The 25,000-nt window shown below is 40.1% G+C and overlaps 1 protein-coding gene across 1 annotated transcript in view; it reads left to right on the plus strand.

The window, feature by feature from the left end:
- adamts6 (ADAM metallopeptidase with thrombospondin type 1 motif, 6) overlaps positions 1-11,610 on the plus strand; it is a 217,357-nt gene extending 205,747 nt beyond the window's left edge. Inside the window, exon 25 of the mRNA XM_061966341.1 lies at positions 10,749-11,610. Coding sequence (XP_061822325.1) covers positions 10,749-10,858 — 110 coding nt within the window. The 3' untranslated portion in view covers positions 10,859-11,610. The remainder of the gene's footprint in view (positions 1-10,748) is intronic.
- The last annotated feature ends 13,390 nt before the right edge of the window (positions 11,611-25,000 follow it).

Genomic DNA, 25,000 nt, shown 5'->3' on the forward strand with positions numbered 1-25,000 from the left:
AAGGCTACAAAAAGGTTGTTAAAATGCTGCTAAAAGGCTTCTAAAAGGATGCAAAAAAGTTGTCAAAAGGATGCAAAAATGCTGCTAAAAGGATGCCAAAATGCTGCTAAAAGGATGTAAAAATGGTGTTAAAAGGATGCAAAAATGAAGCACTAAGGCTGCTTAAATGCTGCAAAAAAGTTGTTAAAATGCTGCTAAAAGGATGCAAAAGGCTGCTAAAAGGATGCCAAAATGCTGCTAAAAGGATGTAAAAAGGTTGTTAAAAGGATGCAAAAATGCTGCTAAAAGGATGTAAAAAGGTTGTTAAAAGGATGCAAAAAGGCTGCTAAAAGGATGCAAAAATGATGCACTAAGGCTGCTTAAATGCTGCAAAAAAGATGTAAAAGGCTGTTAAAAGGATGCCAAAATGCTGCTAAAAGGATGTAAAAAGGTTGTTAAAAGGATGCAAAAAGGCTGCTAAAAGGATGCAAAAATGATGCACTAAGGCTGCTTAAAGACTGTAAAAAAAAGTTGTTAAAATGCTGCTAAAAGGATGCAAAAGACTGCTAAAAGGATGCCAAAATGCTGCTAAAAGGATGTAAAAAGGTTGTTAAAATACTGCTAAAAGGCTTCTAAAAGGATGCAAAAAAGTTGTCAAAAGGATGCAAAAAGGCTGCTAAAAGGATGCCAAAATGATGCACAGGCTGCTTAAATGCTGAAAAAAAGTTGTTAAAATGCTACTAAAATGATGCAAAAAGGCTGCAAAAATGATGCACTAAGCTGCTTAAAGGCTACAAAAAGGTTGTTAAAATGCTGCTAAAAGGCTTCTAAAAGGATGCAAAAAAGTTGTCAAAAGGATGCAAAAATGCTGCTAAAAGGATGCCAAAATGCTGCTAAAAGGATGTAAAAAGGTTGTTAAAAGGCTGCAAAAACGATGCACTAAGGCTGCTTAAAGGCTGCAAAAATGTTGTTAAAATGCTGCTAAAAGGATGCAAAACTGATGCACTAAGGCTGCTTAAATGCTGCAAAAAAGATGTAAAAGGCTGTTAAAAGGATGCCAAAATGCTGCTAAAAGGATGTAAAAAGGTTGTTAAAAGGATGCAAAAAGGCTGCTAAAAGGATGCAAAAATGATGCACTAAGGCTGCTTAAAGACTGTAAAAAAGTTGTTAAAATGCTGCTAAAAGGATGCAAAAGACTGCTAAAAGGATGCCAAAATGCTGCGAAAAGGCTGCAAAAAGGTTGTTAAAATACTGCTAAAAGGCTTCTAAAAGGATGCAAAAAAGTTGTCAAAAGGATGCAAAAAGGCTGCTAAAAGGATGCAAAAATGATGCACTAAGGCTGCTTAAAGGCTGCAAAAAAGTTGTTAAAATGCTGCTAAAAGGATGCAAAAGGCTGCTAAAATGATGCCAAAATGCTGCTAAAAGGATGTAAAAAGGTTGTTAAAAGGATGCAAAATTGATGCACTAAGGCTGCTTAAATGCTGCAAAAAAGTTGTTAAAATGCTGCTAAAAGGATGCCAAAATGCTGCTAAAAGGATGTAAAAAGGTTGTTAAAAGGATGCAAAAAGGCTGCTAAAAGGATGCCAAAATGCTGCTAAAAGGATGTAAAAAGGTTGTTAAAAGGATGCAAAAAGGCTGCTAAAAGGATGCAAAAAGGCTGCTAAAAGGATGCCAAAATGCTGCTAAAAGGATGTAAAAAGGTTGTTAAAAGGATGCAAAAAGGCTGTTAAAAGGATGCAAAAAGGCTGCTAAAAGGATGCAAAAATGATGCACTAAGGCTGCTTAAATGCTGCAAAAAAGATGTAAAAGGCTGTTAAAAGGATGCCAAAATGCTGCTAAAAGGATGTAAAAAGGTTGTTAAAAGGATGCAAAAAGGCTGTTAAAAGGATGCCAAAATGCTGCTAAAAGGGTGTAAAAAGGTTGTTAAAAGGATGCAAAAAGCCTGCTAAAAGGATGTAAAAAGGCTGTTAAAAGGATGCAAAAATGCTGCACTAAGGCTGCTTAAAGGCTGCAAAAAGGTTGTTAAAATGCTGCTAAAAGGATGCAAAAGGCTGCTAAAAGAATGTAAAAAGGTTGTTAAAGGGATGCCAAAATGCTGCTAAAAGGATGTAAAAAGGTTGTTAAAAGGATGTAAAAAGCCTGCTAAAAGGATGCTAAAATGATGCACTAAGGCTGCTTAAAGGCTGGCAAAAAGTTGTTAAAAGGATGCTAAAAGGATGCAAAAAGGTTGTTAAAATGCCGCTAAAAGGATGCAAAAGGCTGCTTAAAGTCTGCAAAAAGGTTGTTAAAATGCTGCTAAAAGGCTGCCTAAAGGCTCCAGAAGGTTGCTAAAAGGATGCATAAATGTTAAAATAAAGTCTGGCAAAAGGTTGCAAAAAGGCTACTTAAAGGCTACCAAAAGATTGCTAAAATGCTGCTCAAAGACTTCTAAAAGGATGCAAAACTGCTGCTAACACCTGCTCAGTGGCCTAGTGGTTAGAGTGTCCGCCCTGACATGGGTAGGTCGTGAGTTCAAACCCCGGCCGAGTCATACCAAAGACTATAAAAATGGGAGCCATTACCTCCCTGCTTGGCACTCAGCATCAAGGCTTGGAATTGGGGGTTAAATCACCAAAAATGATTCTCGGGCGCGGCCACCGCTGCTGCTCACTGCTCCCCTCACCTCCCAGGGGGGTGAACAAGGGTGATGGGTCAAACGCAGAGGACAAATTTCACCACACCTAGTGTGTGTGTGACAATCATTGCTACTTTAACTTAACAGGGCCGGACCATTACGGCCAAAATAATCATTTTGATTGATCGTGTAATCACGATTAATGACACCATTATTCACTCAATAATTTGAAAACAAGAGTATTTATAACAGCACCAAAACTCAACTTTACAGAAATAAATTAGTGACCGATAAACCACAAGTCAAATAATAATATTAATAATGAATTTAAATAGCAATATAAAAAAAAACAATAACATTTTATTTTTCCGTTTTGTTTTTAATTCCATTTGTGCACTTATTTTACTTTTTTGTGTAATTTTTTAAAATTGTTTTTAAATGTCCATCCATCCATTTCCTACCGCTTGTCCCTTTCGGGGTTACGGGGGGTGCTGTCATTATTAATATTTATTAACACACACAAAAGTACACAAAAATTGAGTACCGTATTTCCCGGACCATAAGGCGCACTGCCGATGAATAGTCTATTTTCAATCTTTTTTCATATATAAAGTGCATCATAAGGTACATTAAAGGAGTCTATTATTCAGATTATTATCTAAATGTAAAAGACTTCCTTGTGGTCTACATAACATGTGATGGTCAAAATGTTGCATAGATGATGTTTTCTACATCATCTTCAGGTCACTTTCTGACAGTCTCTTCAGGATGTGCCGTTTTGTGGGCGCTCTTATTTACGTGCCTCCACTTTGACAGCGTCTTCTCCCCCGTCATCTTTGTTGTAGCGGTGTAGCGTGCAAGGACGGGAGTGGAAGAAGTGTCAAAAGATGGCGCTAACTGTTTTAATGACATTCACACTTTACTTCAATCAATAACAAAGCAACATCTCCTCATCCGTGGCTCACTAGTGCAACAACAACGCCCGAAATGTGTCCCGTGGAAAACCGTCCGACCGGAACTCTCTAATAACTAAAGTTCCTTGGGTGAATAATGTCAACTCACTACACCGGTATGTTTTAGTGCTTTCATGGTGAGTTTACTGACAGATATAAGTTAGAACTTTACACTACTTTATATTAGAAATGGCAACAGTGGAGGATGAATGTCACATAACAAGAAGATAGAGAAAAAGAAGAAGATTATCGACTACGGTGTCGACACAGTCTACAAAGGTGGGCGCGCGCAAATTTTCAGGACTTATGCAGATCCCAAATACAGATCAGCAGGTACCAGACAGTAAGACAAGTTGCTTTTGCATGATATTGCGAAACAAAATGCCAGATAATATGTCTTACCTTATACACACACCATAATAATACTCCTATGTTGAAGCACAGTACGTCTGACTATGGTAGCCGAAATGCTCCCACAATCCATCAAGCGGTGTGGCTTCATAGCTTACCAAAGTCCATCCATCCATCCATCCATCTTCTTCCGCTTATCCGAGGTCGGGTCGCGGGGGCAGCAGCCTAAGCAGGGAAGCCCAGACTTTCCTCTCCCCAGCCACTTCGTCCAGCTCCTCCCGGGGGACCCCGAGGCGTTCCCAGGCCAGCCGGGAGACATAGTCTTCCCAACGTGTCCTGGGTCTTCCCCGCGGCCTCCTACCGGTCGGACGTGCCTGAAACACCTCCCGAGGGAGGCGTTCGGGTGGCATCCTGACCAGATGCCCGAACCACCTCATCTGGCTCCTCTCGATATGGAGGAGCAGCGGCTTTACTTTGAGCTCCCCCCGGATGGCAGAGCTTCTCACCCTATCTCTAAGGGAGAGCCCCGCCACCCGGTGGAGGAAACTCATTTCGGCCGCTTGTACCCGTGATCTTGTCCTTTCGGTCATAACCCAAAGCTCATGACCATAGGTGAGGATGGGAACGTAGATCGACCGGTAAATCGAGAGCTTTGCCTTCTGGCTCAGCTCCTTCTTCACCACAACGGATCGATACAGCGTCCGCATTACTGAAGATGCCGCACCGATCCGCCTGTCGATCTCACGATCCACTCTTCCCTCACTCGTGAACAAGACTCCGAGGTACTTGAACTCCTCCACTTGGGGCAAGATCTCCTCCCCAACCCGGAGATGGCACTCCACCCTTTTCCGGGCGAGAACCATGGACTCGGATTTGGAGGTGCTGATTCCCATCCCAGTCGCTTCACACTCGGCTGCGAACCGATCCAGTGAGAGCTGAAGATCTTGGCCAGATGAAGCCATCAGGACCACATCATCTGCAAAAAGCAGAGACCTAATCCTGCAGCCACCAAACCAGATCCCCTCAACGCCTTGACTGCGCCTAGAAATTCTGTCCATAAAGGTTATGAACAGAATCGGTGACAAAGGGCAGCCTTGGCGGAGTCCAACCCTCACTGGAAACGTGTCCGACTTACTGCCGGCAATGCGGACCAAGCTCTGACACCGATTATACAGGGAGCGAACTGCCACAATAAGACAGTCCGTTACCCCATACTCTCTGAGCACTCCCCACAGGACTTCCCGGGGTACACGGTCGAATGCCTTCTCCAAGTCCACAAAGCACATGTAGACTGGTTGGGCAAACTCCCATGCACCCTCAAGGACCCTGCCGAGAGTATAGAGCTGGTCCACAGTTCCACGACCAGGACGAAAACCACACTGTTCCTCCTGAATCCGAGGTTCGACTATCCGGCGTAGCCTCCTCTCCAGTACACCTGAATAGACCTTACCGGGAAGGCTGAGGAGTGTGATCCCACGATAGTTGGAACACACCCTCCGGTTCCCCTTCTTAAAGAGAGGAACCACCACCCCGGTCTGCCAATCCAGAGGTACCGCCCCCGATGTCCACGCGATGTTGCAGAGTCTTGTCAACCAAGACAGCCCCACAACATCCAGAGCCTTAAGGAACTCCGGGCGGATCTCATCCACCCCCGGGGCCTTGCCACCGAGGAGCTTTTTAACTACCTCGGCAACCTCAGCCCCAGAAATAGGAGAGCCCACCACAAATTCCCCAGGCCCTGCTTCCTCATAGGAAGACGTGCTGGTAGGATTGAGGAGGTCTTCGAAGTATTCTCTCCACCGATCCACAACATCCGCAGTCGAGGTCAACAGAGCACCATCCCCACCATACACGGTGTTGACACTGCACTGCTTCCCCTTCCTGAGGCGGCGGATGATGGTCCAGAATTGCCTCGAAGCCGTCCGGAAGTCTTTTTCCATGGCCTCACCGAACTCCTCCCATGTCCGAGTTTTTGCCTCCGCGACCGCTGAAGCCGCACACCGCTTGGCCTGTCGGTACCTGTCTGCTGCCTCAGGAGTCCCATGAGCCAAAAGAACCCGATAGGACTCCTACTAAAACATTTTGACAAATTTCTTTTGAGCGCCGTGTGTAATGTTCTATATTTTCAATGGAACATATAAAACGTTGGTGTTGTTCACTTGAGTCATATTGCGGTCTACACGTATCTCTTATGTGTGACTGCCATCTACTGGCCACACTCATCATTACAGCATGTACCAAATAAAATTGCTTCGAGGTCGGTAAGCACAACCAGAATTATTCCTTACCTTATACACACACCATAATAATACTCCTATGTTGAAGCACAGTACGTCTGACTATGGTAGCCGAAATGCTCCCACAATCCATCAAGCGGTGTGGCTTCATAGCTTACCAAAGTCCTACTAAAACATTTTTGACAAATTTCTTTTGAGCGCCGTGTGTAATGTTCTATATTTTCAATGGAACATATAAAACGTTGGCGTTGTTCACTTGAGTCATATTGCGGTCTACACGTATCTCTTATGTGTGACTGCCATCTACTGGCCACACTCATCATTACAGCATGTACCAAATAAGATTGCTTCGAGGTCGGTAAGCGCAACCAGAATTATTCCGTACCTTAGGCGCACCGGGTTAGAAGGCGCACTGCTTCTTCCCCTTATCCGAGGTCGGGTGTATATATATATATGTATGTATATATGTATGTGTATTTTATTTATATATATACCGTATTTTTCGGAGTATAAGTCGCACCTGCCGGAAATGCATAATAAAGAAGGAAAAAAACATAAATAAGTTGCACTGGAGCCCGGCCAAACTATGAAAAAAACTGCGACTTATAGTCCGAAAAATACGGTATATATACATACAGTGGGGCAAAAAAGTATTTAGTCAGCCACGATTGTGCAAGTTCTCCCACTTAAAATGATGACAGAGGTCTGTAATTTTCATCATAGGTACACTTCAACTGTGAGAGACAGAATGTGAAAAAAAAATCCAGGAATTCACATTGTAGGAATTTTAAAGAATTTATTTGTAAATTATGGTGGAAAATAAGTATTTGGTCACTTCAAACAAGGAAGATCTCTGGCTCTCACAGACCTGAAACTTCTTCTTTAAGAAGCTCTTCTGTCCTCCACTTGTTACCTGTATTAATGGCACCTGTTTGAACTGGTTATCTGTATCAAAGACACCTGTCCACAGCCTCAAACAGTCAGACTCCAAACTCCACCATGGCCAAGACCAAAGAGCTGTCGAAGGACACCAGGAAAATAATTGTAGACCTGCACCAGACTGTGAAGAGTGAATCTACAATAGGCAAGCAGCTTGGTGTGAAAAAATCAACTGTGGGAGCAATTATCAGAAAATGGAAGACATACAAGACCACTGATAATCTCCATCGATCTGGGGCTCCACGCAAGATCTCATCCCGTGGGGTCAAAATGATCATGAGAACGGTGAGCAAAAATCCCAGAACCACACGGGGGGACCTGGTGAATGACCTGCAGAGAGCTGGGACCAAAGTAACAAAGGTTACCATCAGTAACACACTACGCCGACAGGGAATCAAATCCTGCGGTGCCAGACGTGTCCCCCTGCTTAAGCCAGTGCATGACCAGGCCCGTCTGAAGTTTGCCAGAGAGCACATGGATGATACAGCAGAGGATTGGGAGAATGTCATGTGGTCAGATGAAACCAAAATAGAACTTTTTGGTATAAACTCAACTCGTCGTGTTTGGAGGAAGAAGAATACTGAGTTGCATCCCAAGAACACCATACCTACTGTGAAGCATGGGGGTGGAAACATCATGCTTTGGGGCTGTTTTTCTGCTAAGGGGACAGGCCGACTGATCCGTGTTAAGGAAAGAATGAACGGGGCCATGTATCGTGAGATTTTGAGCCAAACCCTCCTTCCATCAGTGAGAGCTTTGAAGATGAAACGTGGCTAGGTCTTCCAGCATGACAATGATCCCAAACACACCGCCCGGGCAACGAAGGAGTGGCTCCGTAAGAAGCCTTTGAAAGTCCTGGAGTGGCCTAGCCAGTCTCCAGACCTCAACCCCATAGAAAATCTGTGGAGGGAGTTGAAAGTCCGTGTTGCCCGGCGACAGCCCCAAAACATCACTGCTCTCGAGAAGATCTGCATGGAGGAATGGGCCAAAATACCAGCTACTGTGTGTGCAAACCTGGTAAAGACCTATAGTAATCGTTTGACCTCTGTTATTGCCAACAAAGGTTATATTACAAAGTATTGAGTAGAATTTTTGTTATTGACCAAATACTTATTTTCCACCATAATTTACAAATAAATTCTTTAAAATTCCTACAATGTGAATTCCTGGATTTTTTTTTCACATTCTGTCTCTCACAGTTGAAGTGTACCTATGATGAAAATGACAGACCTCTGTCATCATTTTAAGTGGGAGAACTTGCACAATTGGTGGCTGACTAAATACTTTTTTGCCCCACTGTATATATATATATATATATATATACACCGTATTTTCCGCACCATAAGCCGCCCCGTGTTATAAGCCGCGCCTTCAATGAACGGCATATTTCAAAACTTTGTCCACCTATAAGCCGCCCCGTGTTATAAGCCGCATCTAACTGCGCTAAAGGGAATGTCAAAAAAACAGTCAGATAGGTCAGTCAAACTTTAATAATATATTAAAAACCAGCGTTCTAACAACTCTGTTCACTCCCAAAATGTACGCAAATGTGCAATCACAAACATAGTAAAATTCAAAATAGTGCAGAGCAATAGCAACAACTTAATGTTGCTCGAACGTTAATGTCACAACACACAAAATAAACATAACACTCACTTTCTGAAGTTATTCTTCATTCATAAATCCCTCGAATTCTTCTCCTACGGTGTCCGAATTAAAAAGTTGGGCGAATTACGGGATCCAAAATGGCCGGCTCCGTCTCGTCGAAGTCATCGGAGTCAGTGTCGCTGTTGTTTTTCCAGCAGTTCCGTGAATCCTGCCTTCCGGAAAGCTCAGTTGAGACCAAAATATCCGCCCAGGCATTTACGATCCACTGGCAGATGTTGACGTATGTCGTCCGGCGCTGTCTCCCTGTCTTAGTGAAGGTGTGTTCGCCTTCGGTCATCCATTGTTCCCACGCCGTTCGCAGTCATGCTTTAAATGCCTTGTTGACACCAATATCGAGCGGTTGGAGTTCTTTGGTTAATCCACCCGGAATGACGGCGAGTGTTGTATTTGTGTGCTTCACTTGTTTTTTGACACCATCTGTGATGTGGGCGCGCATGGAGTCGTATATCAACATGGACGGAGCTGTGTGGAAAAAGCCACCCGGCCTCTTCGCGTAAACTTCCCTTAACCACTCGCTCATCTTTTCTTCATCCATCCATCCCTTCGAGTTAGCTTTTATGATGACGCCGGCTGGAAAGGTCTCTTTTGGCAAGGTCTTCCTTTTGAATATCACCATGGGTGGAAGTTTCTGGCCATTAGCATGGCAAGCTAGAACCACAGTGTGTCGCTTAGTAGGAGCCATTTTGTGGTCTTTACAGATGTAAACACACAAAGGAAATGAAACGTAATACCCGCGCGCTTCTTCTTCTATGGGGGCGGGTGCTCACCTTGGCGGTTGCTTACCGTAGAAGAAGAAGCACTTCCTCTTCTACGGGGAAAAAAGATGGCGGCCGTTTACCGTAGTTGCGAGACCTAAACTTTATGAAAATGAATCTTAATATTAATCCATATATAAAGCGCACCGGGTTATAAGCCGCACTGTCAGCTTTTGAGTAAATTTGTGGTTTTTAGGTGCGGCTAATAGTGCGGGAAATACGGTATATGTGTGAAGATGTCAGGTTCAAACATTGATGACATCTATTAAACAGACAAAGAAGCAAGGAATTAAACAGCTGCTGTTGACGGTCCCTGACACAAGGCTGAAGCTTAGAGGTGACAGAGCTTTCGCCGTTGCTGCTCCCAAGCTCTGGAACGACCTACCCCTGAGTGTTAGACAAGCCTCCTCTCTTCCTGTTTTTAAATCTCTCTTAAAAACATACTTTTATTCCATGGCTTTTAACACTGAGTGATATCCATCCTGCAATGGCGCCCCATAATACACCTGCTGTGATCCTGTTTTTATTAATTCTATTTTAATTATTTATTTTTTTATCGTGTTCTGTTTGTGTTGTGTTGTGTTTGCTCGGTACTCGTTTTATCTTTTAACCTGCTCATTGTACAGCACTTTGGCTACCCCTGTGGTAAATTTTAAAATGTGCTCTATAAATAAAGTTGATTTGATTTGATTTGATTAAACAGAGGTAGAATTCAATTTAGCTCAATTGAGGAGAAACGTCTGGGCTGTACCCTTGCACAGTGTCCCACCACGCTCTGACGAAAGATTGTACGCCTCCTCTTTTATTTGGACTTTCCCTGATTACATGGCGACAGCTGTTTCCAAAGGGACGGGGGTCGTAAACAGCCGCTGCCTTTGGTCACAAAACAGTTCAAAGAAAGGGTGCCTGGAGGGGGTTGGGGGGGTCAGGTCCTGCTTCCTCTCCGCTTTGTAGATCTTGGGTCAAGACATGTGGATTACAGTACATCAAAGAAACCGACACCTTCATGTCTCTTCCCATCCTACACAGTGGAGTTTTTACAAGCCTTTTGACAGCTTTTGTCCTCTCGCCGGGAACTCATTGAAACACAAAGTTTTGTTGATACAATTATTCTGACAATATACATGAACTATTTTGTTTTACAATGTTGTCTATGAATCCATATTACGGAGTGTAATACGGTGTCTTTTGTGTGTGTGTGTGTGTGTGTGTGTGTGTGTGTGTGTGTGTGTGTGTGTGTGTGTGTGTGCAGAGTGCAAAGATGTCAACAAGGTGGCTTATTGCCCGCTGGTGCTGAAGTTCAAGTTCTGCAGTCGGGCTTACTTCCGGCAGATGTGCTGCAAGACCTGCCAGGGCCACTGAGTCCGACTAGACCTGCCGGGGCCACTGAGTCCGACTAGACCTGCCGGGGCCACTGAGTCCGACTAGACCTGCCGGGGCCACTGAGTCCGACTAGACGGCGAGCTCCTCCGCCGACCCGTGGCGGAGGCGCCCCAGGAAGCCAAGCCACTGCTCAGCCGCCGCGCTGACATGCAAGTTCACTTCTGTGAAGTGGAGCTCGGAGGAGGACGGGTTGGTGAAGTTATTTTATTATAATAATAATAATAATTCCTCATCTCCGACTTTGATCAAATCCAAAGTGCTGGACACACTTTGCCCGCAGAGGCCACGCCCAAGCCCCGCCCCCCCCTCTGCGAGCGCTGTCGCCGGGCAGACTCTTAGTGTAAATAGAGAGCGAGCCCACGGGTCTGTGTACTGTATATTTATTGTACGTCACTTAGTAGCTACTGTCCAAGTCACCTGCTTGTGGGAGGGGCCACGTCAAGGTGCCTTTTCGTCAACTCGTGAGGAGTTCACTGATTGGCCTTTAAAAACAACATTTCTGAAGGCGCGTTTACACTTGAAATGAACTCCACCCTTCAAAGACTCACTCGTACTTTATTGTTGCCATTCAGTTCATTTGAAGAATGGGGAATTCCCCCACAGGAAGTTGAATTGGAATGACAGGAAGTGGCAATTAGGAAAAATAAATACCTTCGAGCAAAGTTCAAGAAATAATTTGTCAGGTTCGACAAAGATTTCAGCTTAAATACCGGAAAAAAAAAAAAACTAAAAAAAAAACATTTAATGATGTCACCTCTGGTGTCAACAACATTTAGTGATGTCACCTCTGGTGTCAACAACATTTAATGATGTCACCTCTGGTGTCAACAACATTTAATGATGTCACCTCTGGTGTCAACATCATTTAGTGATGTCACCTCTGGTGTCAACAACATTTAATGATGTCACCTCTGGTGTCAACATCATTTAGTGATGTCACCTCTGGTGTCAACAACATTTAATGATGTCACCTCTGGTGTCAACATCATTTAGTGATGTCACCTCTGGTGTCAACAACATTTAATGATGTCACCTCTGGTGTCAACAACATTTAATGATGTCACCTCTGGTGTCAACAACATTTAATGATGTCACCTCTGGTGTCAACATCATTTAGTGATGTCACCTCTGGTGTCAACAACATTTAATGATGTCACCTCTGGTGTCAACATCATTTAGTGATGTCACCTCTGGTGTCAACAACATTTAATGATGTCACCTCTGGTGTCAACAACATTTAGTGATGTCACCTCTGGTGTCAACAACATTTAGTGATGTCACCTCTGGTGTCAACAACATTTAATGATGTCACCTCTGGTGTCAACAACATTTAATGATGTCACCTCTGGTGTCAACAACATTTAATGATGTCACCTCTGGTGTCAACAACATTTAATGATGTCACCTCTGGTGTCAACAACATTTAGTGATGTCACCTCTGGTGTCAACAACATTTAGTGATGTCACCTCTGGTGTCAACAACATTTAATGACGTCACCTCCGGTGTCAACAACATTTAGTGATGTCACCTCTGGTGTCAACAACATTTAATGATGTCACCTCTGGTGTCAACAACATTTAATGATGTCACCTCCGGTGTCAACAACATTTAATGATGTCACCTCTGGTGTCAACATCATTTAATGATGTCACCTCTGGTGTCAACAACATTTAATGATGTCACCTCTGGTGTCAACAACATTTAATGATGTCACCTCCGGTGTCAACAACATTTAATGATGTCACCTCTGGTGTCAACAACATTTAATGATGTCACCTCTGGTGTCAACAACATTTAATGATGTCACCTCTGGTGTCAACAACATTTAGTGATGTCACCTCTGGTGTCAACAACATTTAATGATGTCACCTCTGGTGTCAACAACATTTAATGATGTCACCTCTGGTGTCAACAACATTTAATGATGTCACCTCTGGTGTCAACAACATTTAATGATGTCACCTCTGGTGTCAACAACATTTAATGATGTCACCTCTGGTGTCAACAACATTTAATGATGTCACCTCTGGTGTCAACATCATTTAGTGATGTCACCTCTGGTGTCAACAACATTTAATGATGTCACCTCTGGTGTCAACAACATTTAATGATGTCACCTCTGGTGTCAACAACATTTAATGATGTCACCTCTGGTGTCAACAACATTTAATGATGTCACCTCTGGTGTCAACAACATTTAATGATGTCACCTCTGGTGTCAACAACATTTAATGATGTCACCTCTGGTGTCAACAACATTTAATGATGTCACCTCTGGTGTCAACAACATTTAATGATGTCACCTCTGGTGTCAACAACATTTAATGATGTCACCTCTGGTGTCAACAACATTTAATGATGTCACCTCTGGTGTCAACAACATTTAGTGATGTCACCTCTGGTGTCAACAACATTTAGTGATGTCACCTCTGGTGTCAACAACATTTAATGATGTCACCTCCGGTGTCAACAACATTTAGTGATGTCACCTCCGGTGTCAACAACATTTAATGATGTCACCTCTGGTGTCAACAACATTTAGTGATGTCACCTCTGGTGTCAACAACATTTAGTGATGTCACCTCTGGTGTCAACAACATTTAATGATGTCACCTCTGGTGTCAACATTTAGTGATGTCACCTCTGGTGTCAACAACATTTAATGATGTCACCTCTGGTGTCAACAACATTTAATGATGTCACCTCTGGTGTCAACAACATTTAATGATGTCACCTCTGGTGTCAACAACATTTAATGATGTCACCTCTGGTGTCAACATCATTTAGTGATGTCACCTCTGGTGTCAACAACATTTAATGATGTCACCTCTGGTGTCAACAACATTTAGTGATGTCACCTCTGGTGTCAACAACATTTAATGATGTCACCTCTGGTGTCAACAACATTTAATGATGTCACCTCTGGTGTCAACAACATTTAGTGATGTCACCTCTGGTGTCAACAACATTTAATGATGTCACCTCTGGTGTCAACAACATTTAATGATGTCACCTCTGGTGTCAACAACATTTAATGATGTCACCTCTGGTGTCAACAACATTTAATGATGTCACCTCTGGTGTCAACAACATTTAATGATGTCACCTCTGGTGTCAACATCATTTAGTGATGTCACCTCTGGTGTCAACAACATTTAATGATGTCACCTCTGGTGTCAACAACATTTAGTGATGTCACCTCTGGTGTCAACAACATTTAATGATGTCACCTCTGGTGTCAACATCATTTAGTGATGTCACCTCTGGTGTCAACAACATTTAATGATGTCACCTCTGGTGTCAACAACATTTAATGATGTCACCTCTGGTGTCAACAACATTTAATGATGTCACCTCTGGTGTCAACAACATTTAATGATGTCACCTCTGGTGTCAACAACATTTAATGATGTCACCTCTGGTGTCAACAACATTTAATGATGTCACCTCTGGTGTCAACAACATTTAGTGATGTCACCTCTGGTGTCAACAACATTTAATGATGTCACCTCTGGTGTCAACAACATTTAATGATGTCACCTCTGGTGTCAACAACATTTAATGATGTCACCTCTGGTGTCAACAACATTTAATGATGTCACCTCTGGTGTCAACAACATTTAGTGATGTCACCTCTGGTGTCAACAACATTTAGTGATGTCACCTCTGGTGTCAACAACATTTAATGATGTCACCTCTGGTGTCAACAACATTTAATGATGTCACCTCTGGTGTCAACAACATTTAGTGATGTCACCTCTGGTGTCAACAACATTTAATGATGTCACCTCTGGTGTCAACAACATTTAATGATGTCACCTCTGGTGTCAACAACATTTAATGATGTCACCTCTGGTGTCAACAACATTTAATGATGTCACCTCTGGTGTCAACAACATTTAGTGATGTCACCTCTGGTGTCAACAACATTTAATGATGTCACCTCTGGTGTCAACAACATTTAATGATGTCACCTCTGGTGTCAACAACATTTAATGATGTCACCTCTGGTGCCAACAACATTTAATGATGTCACCTCTGGTGTCAACATCATTTAGTGATGTCACCTCTGGTGTCAACAACATTTAATGATGTCACCTCTGGTGTCAACAACATTTAATGATGTCACCTCTGGTGTCAACAACATTTAATGATGTCACCTCTGGTGTCAACAACATTTAATGATGTCACCTCTGGTGTCAACAACATTTAGTGATGTCACCTCTGGTGTCAACAACATTTAATGATGTCACCTCTGGTGTCAACAACATTTAATGATGTCACCTCTGGTGTCAACAACATTTAATGATGTCACCTCTGGTGTCAACAACATTTAATGATGTCACCTCTGGTGTCAACAACATTTAATGATGTCACCTCTGGTGTCAACATCATTTAGTGATGTCACCTCTGGTGTCAACAACATTTAATGATGTCACCTCTGGTGTCAACAACATTTAATGATGTCACCTCTGGTGTCAACAACATTTAATGATGTCACCTCTGGTGTCAACAACATTTAGTGATGTCACCTCTGGTGTCAACATCATTTAGTGATGTCACCTCTGGTGTCAACAACATTTAATGATGTCACCTCTGGTGTCAACAACATTTAATGATGTCACCTCTGGTGTCAACAACATTTAATGATGTCACCTCTGGTGTCAACAACATTTAATGATGTCACCTCTGGTATCAACAACATTTAATGATGTCACCTCTGGTGTCAACAACATTTAATGATGTCACCTCTGGTGTCAACAACATTTAATGATGTCACCTCTGGTGTCAACAACATTTAATGATGTCACCTCTGGTGTCAACATCATTTAATGATGTCACCTCTGGTGTCAACATCATTTAATGATGTCACCTCTGGTGTCAACATCATTTAATGATGTCACCTCTGGTGTCAACAACATTTAGTGATGTCACCTCTGGTGTCAACAACATTTAGTGATGTCACCTCTGGTGTCAACAACATTTAATGATGTCACCTCTGGTGTCAACAACATTTAGTGATGTCACCTCTGGTGTCAACAACATTTAATGATGTCACCTCTGGTGTCAACAACATTTAATGATGTCACCTCTGGTGTCAACAACATTTAGTGATGTCACCTCTGGTGTCAACAACATTTAGTGATGTCACCTCTGGTGTCAACAACATTTAGTGATGTCACCTCTGGTGTCAACAACATTTAGTGATGTCACCTCTGGTGTCAACAACATTTAATGATGTCACCTCTGGTGTCAACAACATTTAATGATGTCACCTCTGGTGTCAACAACATTTAGTGATGTCACCTCTGGTGTCAACAACATTTAGTGATGTCACCTCTGGTGTCAACAACATTTAATGATGTCACCTCTGGTGTCAACAACATTTAATGATGTCACCTCTGGTGTCAACAACATTTAGTGATGTCACCTCTGGTGTCAACAACATTTAGTGATGTCACCTCTGATGTCAACAACATTTAATGATGTCACCTCTGGTGCCAACAACATTTAGTGATGTCACCTCTGGTGTCAACAACATTTAATGATGTCACCTCTGGTGTCAACAACATTTAATGATGTCACCTCTGGTGTCAACAACATTTAATGATGTCACCTCTGGTGTCAACAACATTTAGTGATGTCACCTCTGGTGTCAACAACATTTAGTGATGTCACCTCTGGTGTCAACAACATTTAGTGATGTCACCTCTGGTGTCAACAACATTTAGTGATGTCACCTCTGGTGTCAACAACATTTAATGATGTCACCTCTGGTGTCAACAACATTTAATGATGTCACCTCTGGTGTCAACAACATTTAGTGATGTCACCTCTGGTGTCAACAACATTTAGTGATGTCACCTCTGGTGTCAACAACATTTAATGATGTCACCTCTGGTGTCAACAACATTTAATGATGTCACCTCTGGTGTCAACAACATTTAGTGATGTCACCTCTGGTGTCAACAACATTTAGTGATGTCACCTCTGATGTCAACAACATTTAATGATGTCACCTCTGGTGCCAACAACATTTAGTGATGTCACCTCTGGTGTCAACAACATTTAATGATGTCACCTCTGGTGTCAACAACATTTAATGATGTCACCTCTGGTGTCAACAACATTTAGTGATGTCACCTCTGGTGTCAACAACATTTAATGATGTCACCTCTGGTGTCAACAACATTTAGTGATGTCACCTCTGGTGTCAACAACATTTAATGATGTCACCTCTGGTGTCAACAACATTTAATGATGTCACTGGTGTCAAGAATAGTGTTTAGGAGCACAAGTGTGAACGCAGCCTGAAGGAAATGAAAGGTAGTGTTGAAGGAAGGTGGTGACACTAATGGTGCTCTCTGGAAATGTCTTGTCTCCTGTCATAATAATAATAATAATAATAATAACAATAATAATAATTGTAGTTGTCTTGGCCAATCACGTTCTTGTTGATACCTCACACTGGGACTAGAAGGACGCTCTGTGAAGTCGCTCGTTACCCACAATCCATCACTGCTGGAACACCTCAAGTCATCGGATTTTACTCCTTTTTTTTTTTTTTTTTTTTTTTTTTTTTTGCTGCTGCTGCTACTTTTTTTGTGTGTGTGTGTAGCCAAGAGACTTTTGTAGATTAGTCTCCCAAAGCAGGAAGTGAGTTGTGGTGTGACAACCAGGAAGTGAAGTTGTCAAAAGTCATTGCTGTGAACTTTAGTGTCATCGCTAACGCCCCTCAACTGTGTTTTATATTCACTGTTTCTTCTTTATCCTCCACTTGTCAATTATATGCTAATTTATTACCGGTCTCGCTCTACCTTTATTTCTCACACACACACACACACACACTGTTTGTAACCTTTTATGGCGCTTCTTCTTCGTCCTCTCAGCAGCTCACCTTCTTTCTGTTTGGGTTGGTTCTGCGAGCTGCTGGCACACTGCTGCCCCCGGCAGGTGAGCCGAGGTACTGTCAGGTCTGGCCGGCTGGACTAACTGTGGTGAGTTCAAGGTCCGGTGTGTCGACTAAGTGGTGAAGATTGTTTTATTAATGTTTTAAATAGTTCAATAGTACACTACGAGCCTCACATTTCATTTAATTGTGTGGGTGCAGAATACGGATACTGATGCAATATTTTTTGGTGATTAATCGCATGAGTTAACTTGTTATTTTTGACAACTTTTACTGTCAAAAAAGGAAAGAACGTAGTGAATTGATGACTTCTGTTTTGTTGGATCGGCCGTTTTACTGCCGCGTTACTGACACCGTCTGGAAACAACTAAGGCATGTAAATAAATATTTACTAAATATTTCTGTGTAAATAACTAATTACACAAAGTATATATCTGCGGCTAATACATGGAAAAATATTGGTTTTCCTTCTAAAATTTTGTGGGTGCAGAATACGGATACTGATGCAGTATTTTTTGCTGACAACTTTTACTGGCAAAAAAGGAAAGAACGTATAGATTTTGTGAGAAAAGAAAGTAGTGAATTGACTGTATTACAGTTTAGCTGATTGGAGAGCTAGCTTGCGCAGCTAGTGGGTCCATGACCATGACTTCTGTTTTGTTGGATTGGCCGTTTTACTGCGTTACTGACACCGTCTGGAAACAATTAAGGTATGTAAATAAATATTTACTAAAAATTTCTGTGTAAATAACTAATTTCACAAAGTATATATATGTGGCTAATACATGGAGAAATATTTTTTTTCCTTCTAAAATGTTGTGGGTGCAGAATACCGATACTGATGCAATATTTTTTGGTGATTAATCGCATGAGTTAACTTGTTATTTTTGACAACTTTTACTGTCAAAAAAGGAAAGAACGTAGTGAATTGATGACTTCTGTTTTGTTTGATCGGCCGTTTTACTGCCGCGTTACTGACACCTTCTGGAAACAACTAAGGTATGTAAATAAATATTTACTAAATATTTCTGTGTAATTAACTAATTACACAAAGTATATATCTGCGGCTAATACATGGAAAAATATTGGTTTTCCTTCTAAAATGTTGTGGGTGCAGAATACGGATACTGATGCAGTATTTTTTGCTGACAACTTTTACTGGCAAAAAAGGAAAGAACGTATAGATTCCGTAAGAAAAGAAAGTAGTGAATTGACTGTATTACAGTTTAGCTGATTGGAGAGCTAGCTTGCGCAGCTAGTGGGTCCATGACCATGACTTCTGTTTTGTTGGATTGGCCGTTTTACTGCGTTACTGACACCGTCTGGAAACAATTAAGGTATGTAAATAAATATTTACTAAAAATTTCTGTGTAAATAACTAATTTCACAAAGTATATATATGTGGCTAATACATGGAGAAATATTTTTTTTCCTTCTAAAATGTGGGTGCAGAATACCGATACTGATGCAATATTTTTTGGTGATTAATCGCATGAGTTAACTTGTTATTTTTGACAACTTTTACTGTCAAAAAAGGAAAGAACGTAGTGAATTGATGACTTCTGTTTTGTTGGATCGGCCATTTTACTGCCGCGTTACTGACACCTTCTGGAAACAACTAAGGTATGTAAATAAATATTTACTAAATATTTCTGTGTAATTAACTAATTACACAAAGTATATATCTGCGGCTAATACATGGAAAAATATTTTTTTTCCTTCTAAAATGTTGTGGGTGCAGAATACGGATACTGATGCAGTATTTTTTGGTGACAACTTTTACTGGCAAAAAAGGAAAGAACGTATAGATTTTGTAAGAAAAGAAAGTAGTGAATTGACTGTATTACAGTTTAGCTGATTGGAGAGCTAGCTTGCGCAGCTAGTGGGTCCATGACCATGACTTCTGTTTTGTTGGATTGGCCGTTTTACTGCGTTACTGACACCGTCTGGAAACAATTAAGGTATGTAAATAAATATTTACTAAATATTTCTGTGTTAAAAACTAATTTCACAAAGTATATATATGTGGCTAATACATGGAGAAATATTTTTTTTCCTTCTAAAATGTTGTGGGTGCAGAATACCGATACTGATGCAATATTTTTTGGTGATTAATCGCATGAGTTAACTTGTTATTTTTGACAACTTTTACTGTCAAAAAAGGAAAGAACGTAGTGAATTGATGACTTCTGTTTTGTTTGATCCGCCGTTTTACTGCCGCGTTACTGACACCGTCTGGAAACAACTAAGGCATGTAAATAAATATTTACTAAATATTTCTGTGTAATTAACTAATTACACAAAGTATATATCTGCGGCTAATACATGGAAAAATATTGGTTTTCCTTCTAAAATTTTGTGGGTGCAGAATACGGATACTGATGCAGTATTTTTTGCTGACAACTTTTACTGGCAAACAAGGAAAGAACGTTTAGATTTTGTAAGAAAAGAAAGTAGTGAATTGACTGTATTACAGTTTAGCTGATTGGAGAGCTAGCTTGCGCAGCTAGTGGGTCCATGACCATGACTTCTGTTTTGTTGGATTGGCCGTTTTACTGCGTTACTGACACCGTCTGTAAACAATTAAGGTATGTAAATAAATATTTACTAAAAATTTCTGTGTAAATAACTAATTTCACAAAGTATATATCTGCGGCTAATACATGGAGAAATATTTTGTTTCCTTCTAAAATGTTGTGGGTGCAGAATACCGATACTGATGCAATATTTTTTGGTGATTAATCGCATGAGTTAACTTGTTATTTTTGACAACTTTTACTGTCAAAAAAGGAAAGAACGTAGTGAAATGATGACTTCTGTTTTGTTGGATTTCCGTTTTACTGCCGCAAAACTGACACCGTCTGGAAACAATTAAGATATGTAAATAAATATTTACTAAATATTTCTGTGTAAATAACTAATTTCACAAAGTATATATCTGCGGCTAATACATGGAAAAAAAATTTTTTTCCTTCTAAAATGTTGTGGGTGCAGAATACCGATACTGATGCAATATTTTTGGTGATTAATCGCATGAGTTAACTTGTTATTTTTGACAACTTTTACTGTCAAAAAAGGAAAGAACGTAGTGAATTGATGACTTCTGTTTTGTTGGATCGGCCGTTTTACTGCCGCGTTACTGACACCGTCTGGAAACAACTAAGGTATGTAAATAAATATTTACTAAATATTTCTGTGTAATTAACTAATTACACAAAGTATATATCTGCGGCTAATACATGGAAAAATATTGGTTTTCCTTCTAAAATGTTGTGGGTGCAGAATACGGATACTGATGCAGTATTTTTTGCTGACAACTTTTACTGGCAAAAAAGGAAAGAACGTATAGATTTTGTAAGAAAAGAAAGTAGTGAATTGACTGTATTACAGCTTAGCTGATTGGAGAGCTAGCTTGCGCAGCTAGTGGGTCCATGACCATGACTTCTGTTTTGTTGGATTGGCCGTTTTACTGCGTTACTGACACCGTCTGGAAACAATTAAGGTATGTAAATAAATATTTACTAAAAATTTCTGTGTAAATAACTAATTTCACAAAGTATATATCTGCGGCTAATACATGGAAAAAAAAAATTTTTCCTTCTAAAATTGTGTGGGTGCAGAATACCGATACTGATGCAATATTTTTGGGTGATTAATCGCATGAGTTAACTTGTTATTTTTGACAACTTTTACTGTCAAAAAAGGAAAGAACGTAGTGAATTGATGACTTCTGTTTTGTTGGATCGGCCGTTTTACTGCCGCGTTACTGACACCGTCTGGAAACAACTAAGGCATGTAAATAAATATTTACTAAATATTTCTGTGTAATTAACTAATTACACAAAGTATATATCTGCGGCTAATACATGGAAAAATATTGGTTTTCCTTCTAAAATTTTGTGGGTGCAGAATACGGATACTGATGCAGTATTTTTTGCTGACAACTTTTACTGGCAAAAAAGGAAAGAACGTATAGATTTTGTGAGAAAAGAAAGTAGTGAATTGACTGTATTACAGTTTAGCTGATTGGAGAGCTAGCTTAAGCAGCTAATGGGTCCATGACCATGACTTCTGTTTTGTTGGATTGGCCGTTTTACTGCGTTACTGACACCGTCTGGAAACAATTAAGGTATGTAAATAAATATTTACTAAAAATTTCTGTGTAAATAACTAATTTCACAAAGTATATATCTGCGGCTAATACATGGAAACATTTTTTTTTTCCTTCTAAAATTGTGTGGGTGCAGAATACCGATACTGATGCAATATTTTTTGGTGATTAATCGCATGAGTTAACTTGTTATTTTTGACAATTTTTACTGTCAAAAAAGAAAAGAACGTAGTGAATTGATGACTTCTGTTTTGTTTGATCGGCCGTTTTACTGCCGCGTTACTGACACCGTCTGGAAACAACTAAGGCATGTAAATAAATATTTACTAAATATTTCTGTGTAATTAACTAATTACACAAAGTATATATCTGCGGCTAATACATGGAAAAATATTGGTTTTCCTTCTAAAATTTTGTGGGTGCAGAATACGGATACTGATGCAGTATTTTTTGCTGACAACTTTTACTGGCAAAAAAGGAAAGAACGTATAGATTTTGTAAGAAAAGAAAGTAGTGAATTGACTGTATTACAGTTTAGCTGATTGGAGAGCTAGCTTGCGCAGCTAGTGGGTCCATGACCATGACTTCTGTTTTGTTGGATTGGCCGTTTTACTGCGTTACTGACACCGTCTGGAAACAATTAAGGTATGTAAATAAATATTTACTAAAAATTTCTGTGTAAATAACTAATTTCACAAAGTATATATCTGCGGCTAATACATGGAAACATTTTTTTTTCCTTCTAAAATTGTGTGGGTGCAGAATACCGATACTGATGCAATATTTTTGGTGATTAATCGCATGAGTTAACTTGTTATTTTTGACAACTTTTACTGTCAAAAAAGGAAAGAACGTAGTGAATTGATGACTTCTGTTTTGTTTGATCGGCCGTTTTACTGCCGCGTTACTGACACCGTCTGGAAACAACTAAGGCATGTAAATAAATATTTACTAAATATTTCTGTGTAATTAACTAATTACACAAAGTATATATCTGCGGCTAATACATGGAAAAATATTGGTTTTCCTTCTAAAATGTTGTGGGTGCAGAATACGGATACTGATGCAGTATTTTTTGCTGACAACTTTTACTGGCAAAAAAGGAAAGAACGTATAGATTTTGTAAGAAAAGAAAGTAGTGAATTGACTGTATTACAGTTTAGCTGATTGGAGAGCTAGCTTGCGCAGCTAGTGGGTCCATGACCATGACTTCTGTTTTGTTGGATTGGCCGTTTTACTGCATGACTGACACCGTCTGGAAACAATTAAGGTATGTCAATAAATATTTACTAAATATTTCTGTGTAAATAACTAATTTCACAAAGTATATATCTGCGGCTAATACATGGAAACATTTTTTTTTCCTTCTAAAATGTTGTGGGTGCAGAATACCGATACTGATGCAATATTTTTTGGTGATTAATCGCATGAGTTAACTTGTTATTTTTGACAATTTTTACTGTCAAAAAAGGAAAGAACGTAGTGAATTGATGACTTCTGTTTTGTTTGATCGGCCGTTTTACTGCCGCGTTACTGACACCGTCTGGAAACAACTAAGGTATGTAAATAAATATTTACTAAATATTTCTGTGTAATTAACTAATTACACAAAGTATATATCTGCGGCTAATACATGGAAAAATATTGGTTTTCCTTCTAAAATGTTGTGGGTGCAGAATACGGATACTGATGCAGTATTTTTTGCTGACAACTTTTACTGGCAAAAAAGGAAAGAACGTATAGATTTTGTAAGAAAAGAAAGTAGTGAATTGACTGTATTACAGTTTAGCTGATTGGAGAGCTAGCTTGCGCAGCTAGTGGGTCCATGACCATGACTTCTGTTTTGTTGGATTGGCCGTTTTACTGCGTTACTGACACCGTCTGGAAACAATTAAGGTATGTAAATAAATATTTACTAAATATTTCTGTGTTAAAAACTAATTTCACAAAGTATATATCTGCGGCTAATACATGGAAACATTTTTTTTTCCTTCTAAAATTGTGTGGGTGCAGAATACGGATACTGATGCAGTATTTTTTGGTGATTCATCACATGAGTTAACTTGTTATTTTTGCCAACTTTTACTGTCAAAAAAGGAAAGAACGTAGTGAATTGATGACTTCTGTTTTGTTTGATCGGCCGTTTTACTGCCGCGTTACTGACACCGTCTGGAAACAACTAAGGTATGTAAATAAATATTTACTAAATATTTCTGTGTAATTAACTAATTACACAAAGTATATATCTGCGGCTAATACATGGAAAAATATTGGTTTTCCTTCTAAGATTTTGTGGGTGCAGAATACGGATACTGATGCAGTATTTTTTGCTGACAACTTTTACTGGCAAAAAAGGAAAGAACGTATAGATTCCGTAAGAAAAGAAAGTAGTGAATTGACTGTATTACAGTTTAGCTGATTGGAGAGCTAGCTTGCGCAGCTAGTGGGTCCATGACCATGACTTCTGTTTTGTTGGATTGGCCGTTTTACTGCGTTACTGACACCGTCTGGAAACAATTAAGGTATGTAAATAAATATTTACTAAATATTTCTGTGTTAAAAACTAATTTCACAAAGTATATATATGTGGCTAATACATGGAGAAATATTTTTTTTCCTTCTAAAATGTTGTGGGTGCAGAATACCGATACTGATGCAGTATTTTTTGGTGATTAATCGCATGAGTTAACTTGTTATTTTTGACAACTTTTACTGTCAAAAAAGAAAAGAACGTAGTGAATTGATGACTTCTGTTTTGTTTGATCAGCCGTTTTACTGCCGCGTTACTGACACCGTCTGGAAACAACTAAGGTATGTAAATAAATATTTACTAAATATTTCTGTGTAATTAACTAATTACACAAAGTATATATCTGCGGCTAATACATGGAAAAATATTGGTTTTCCTTCTAAAATGTTGTGGGTGCAGAATACCGATACTGATGCAATATTTTTTGGTGATTAATCGCATGAGTTAACTTGTTATTTTTGACAACTTTTACTGTCAAAAAAGAAAAGAACGTAGTGAATTGATGACTTCTGTTTTGTTGGATTGGCCGTTTTACTGCGTTACTGACACCGTCTGGAAACAATTAAGGT

The sequence above is a fragment of the Nerophis lumbriciformis genome, linkage group LG11 (assembly GCF_033978685.3).
Source record: "Nerophis lumbriciformis linkage group LG11, RoL_Nlum_v2.1, whole genome shotgun sequence".
Classification (NCBI taxonomy): Eukaryota; Metazoa; Chordata; class Actinopteri; order Syngnathiformes; family Syngnathidae; genus Nerophis; species Nerophis lumbriciformis.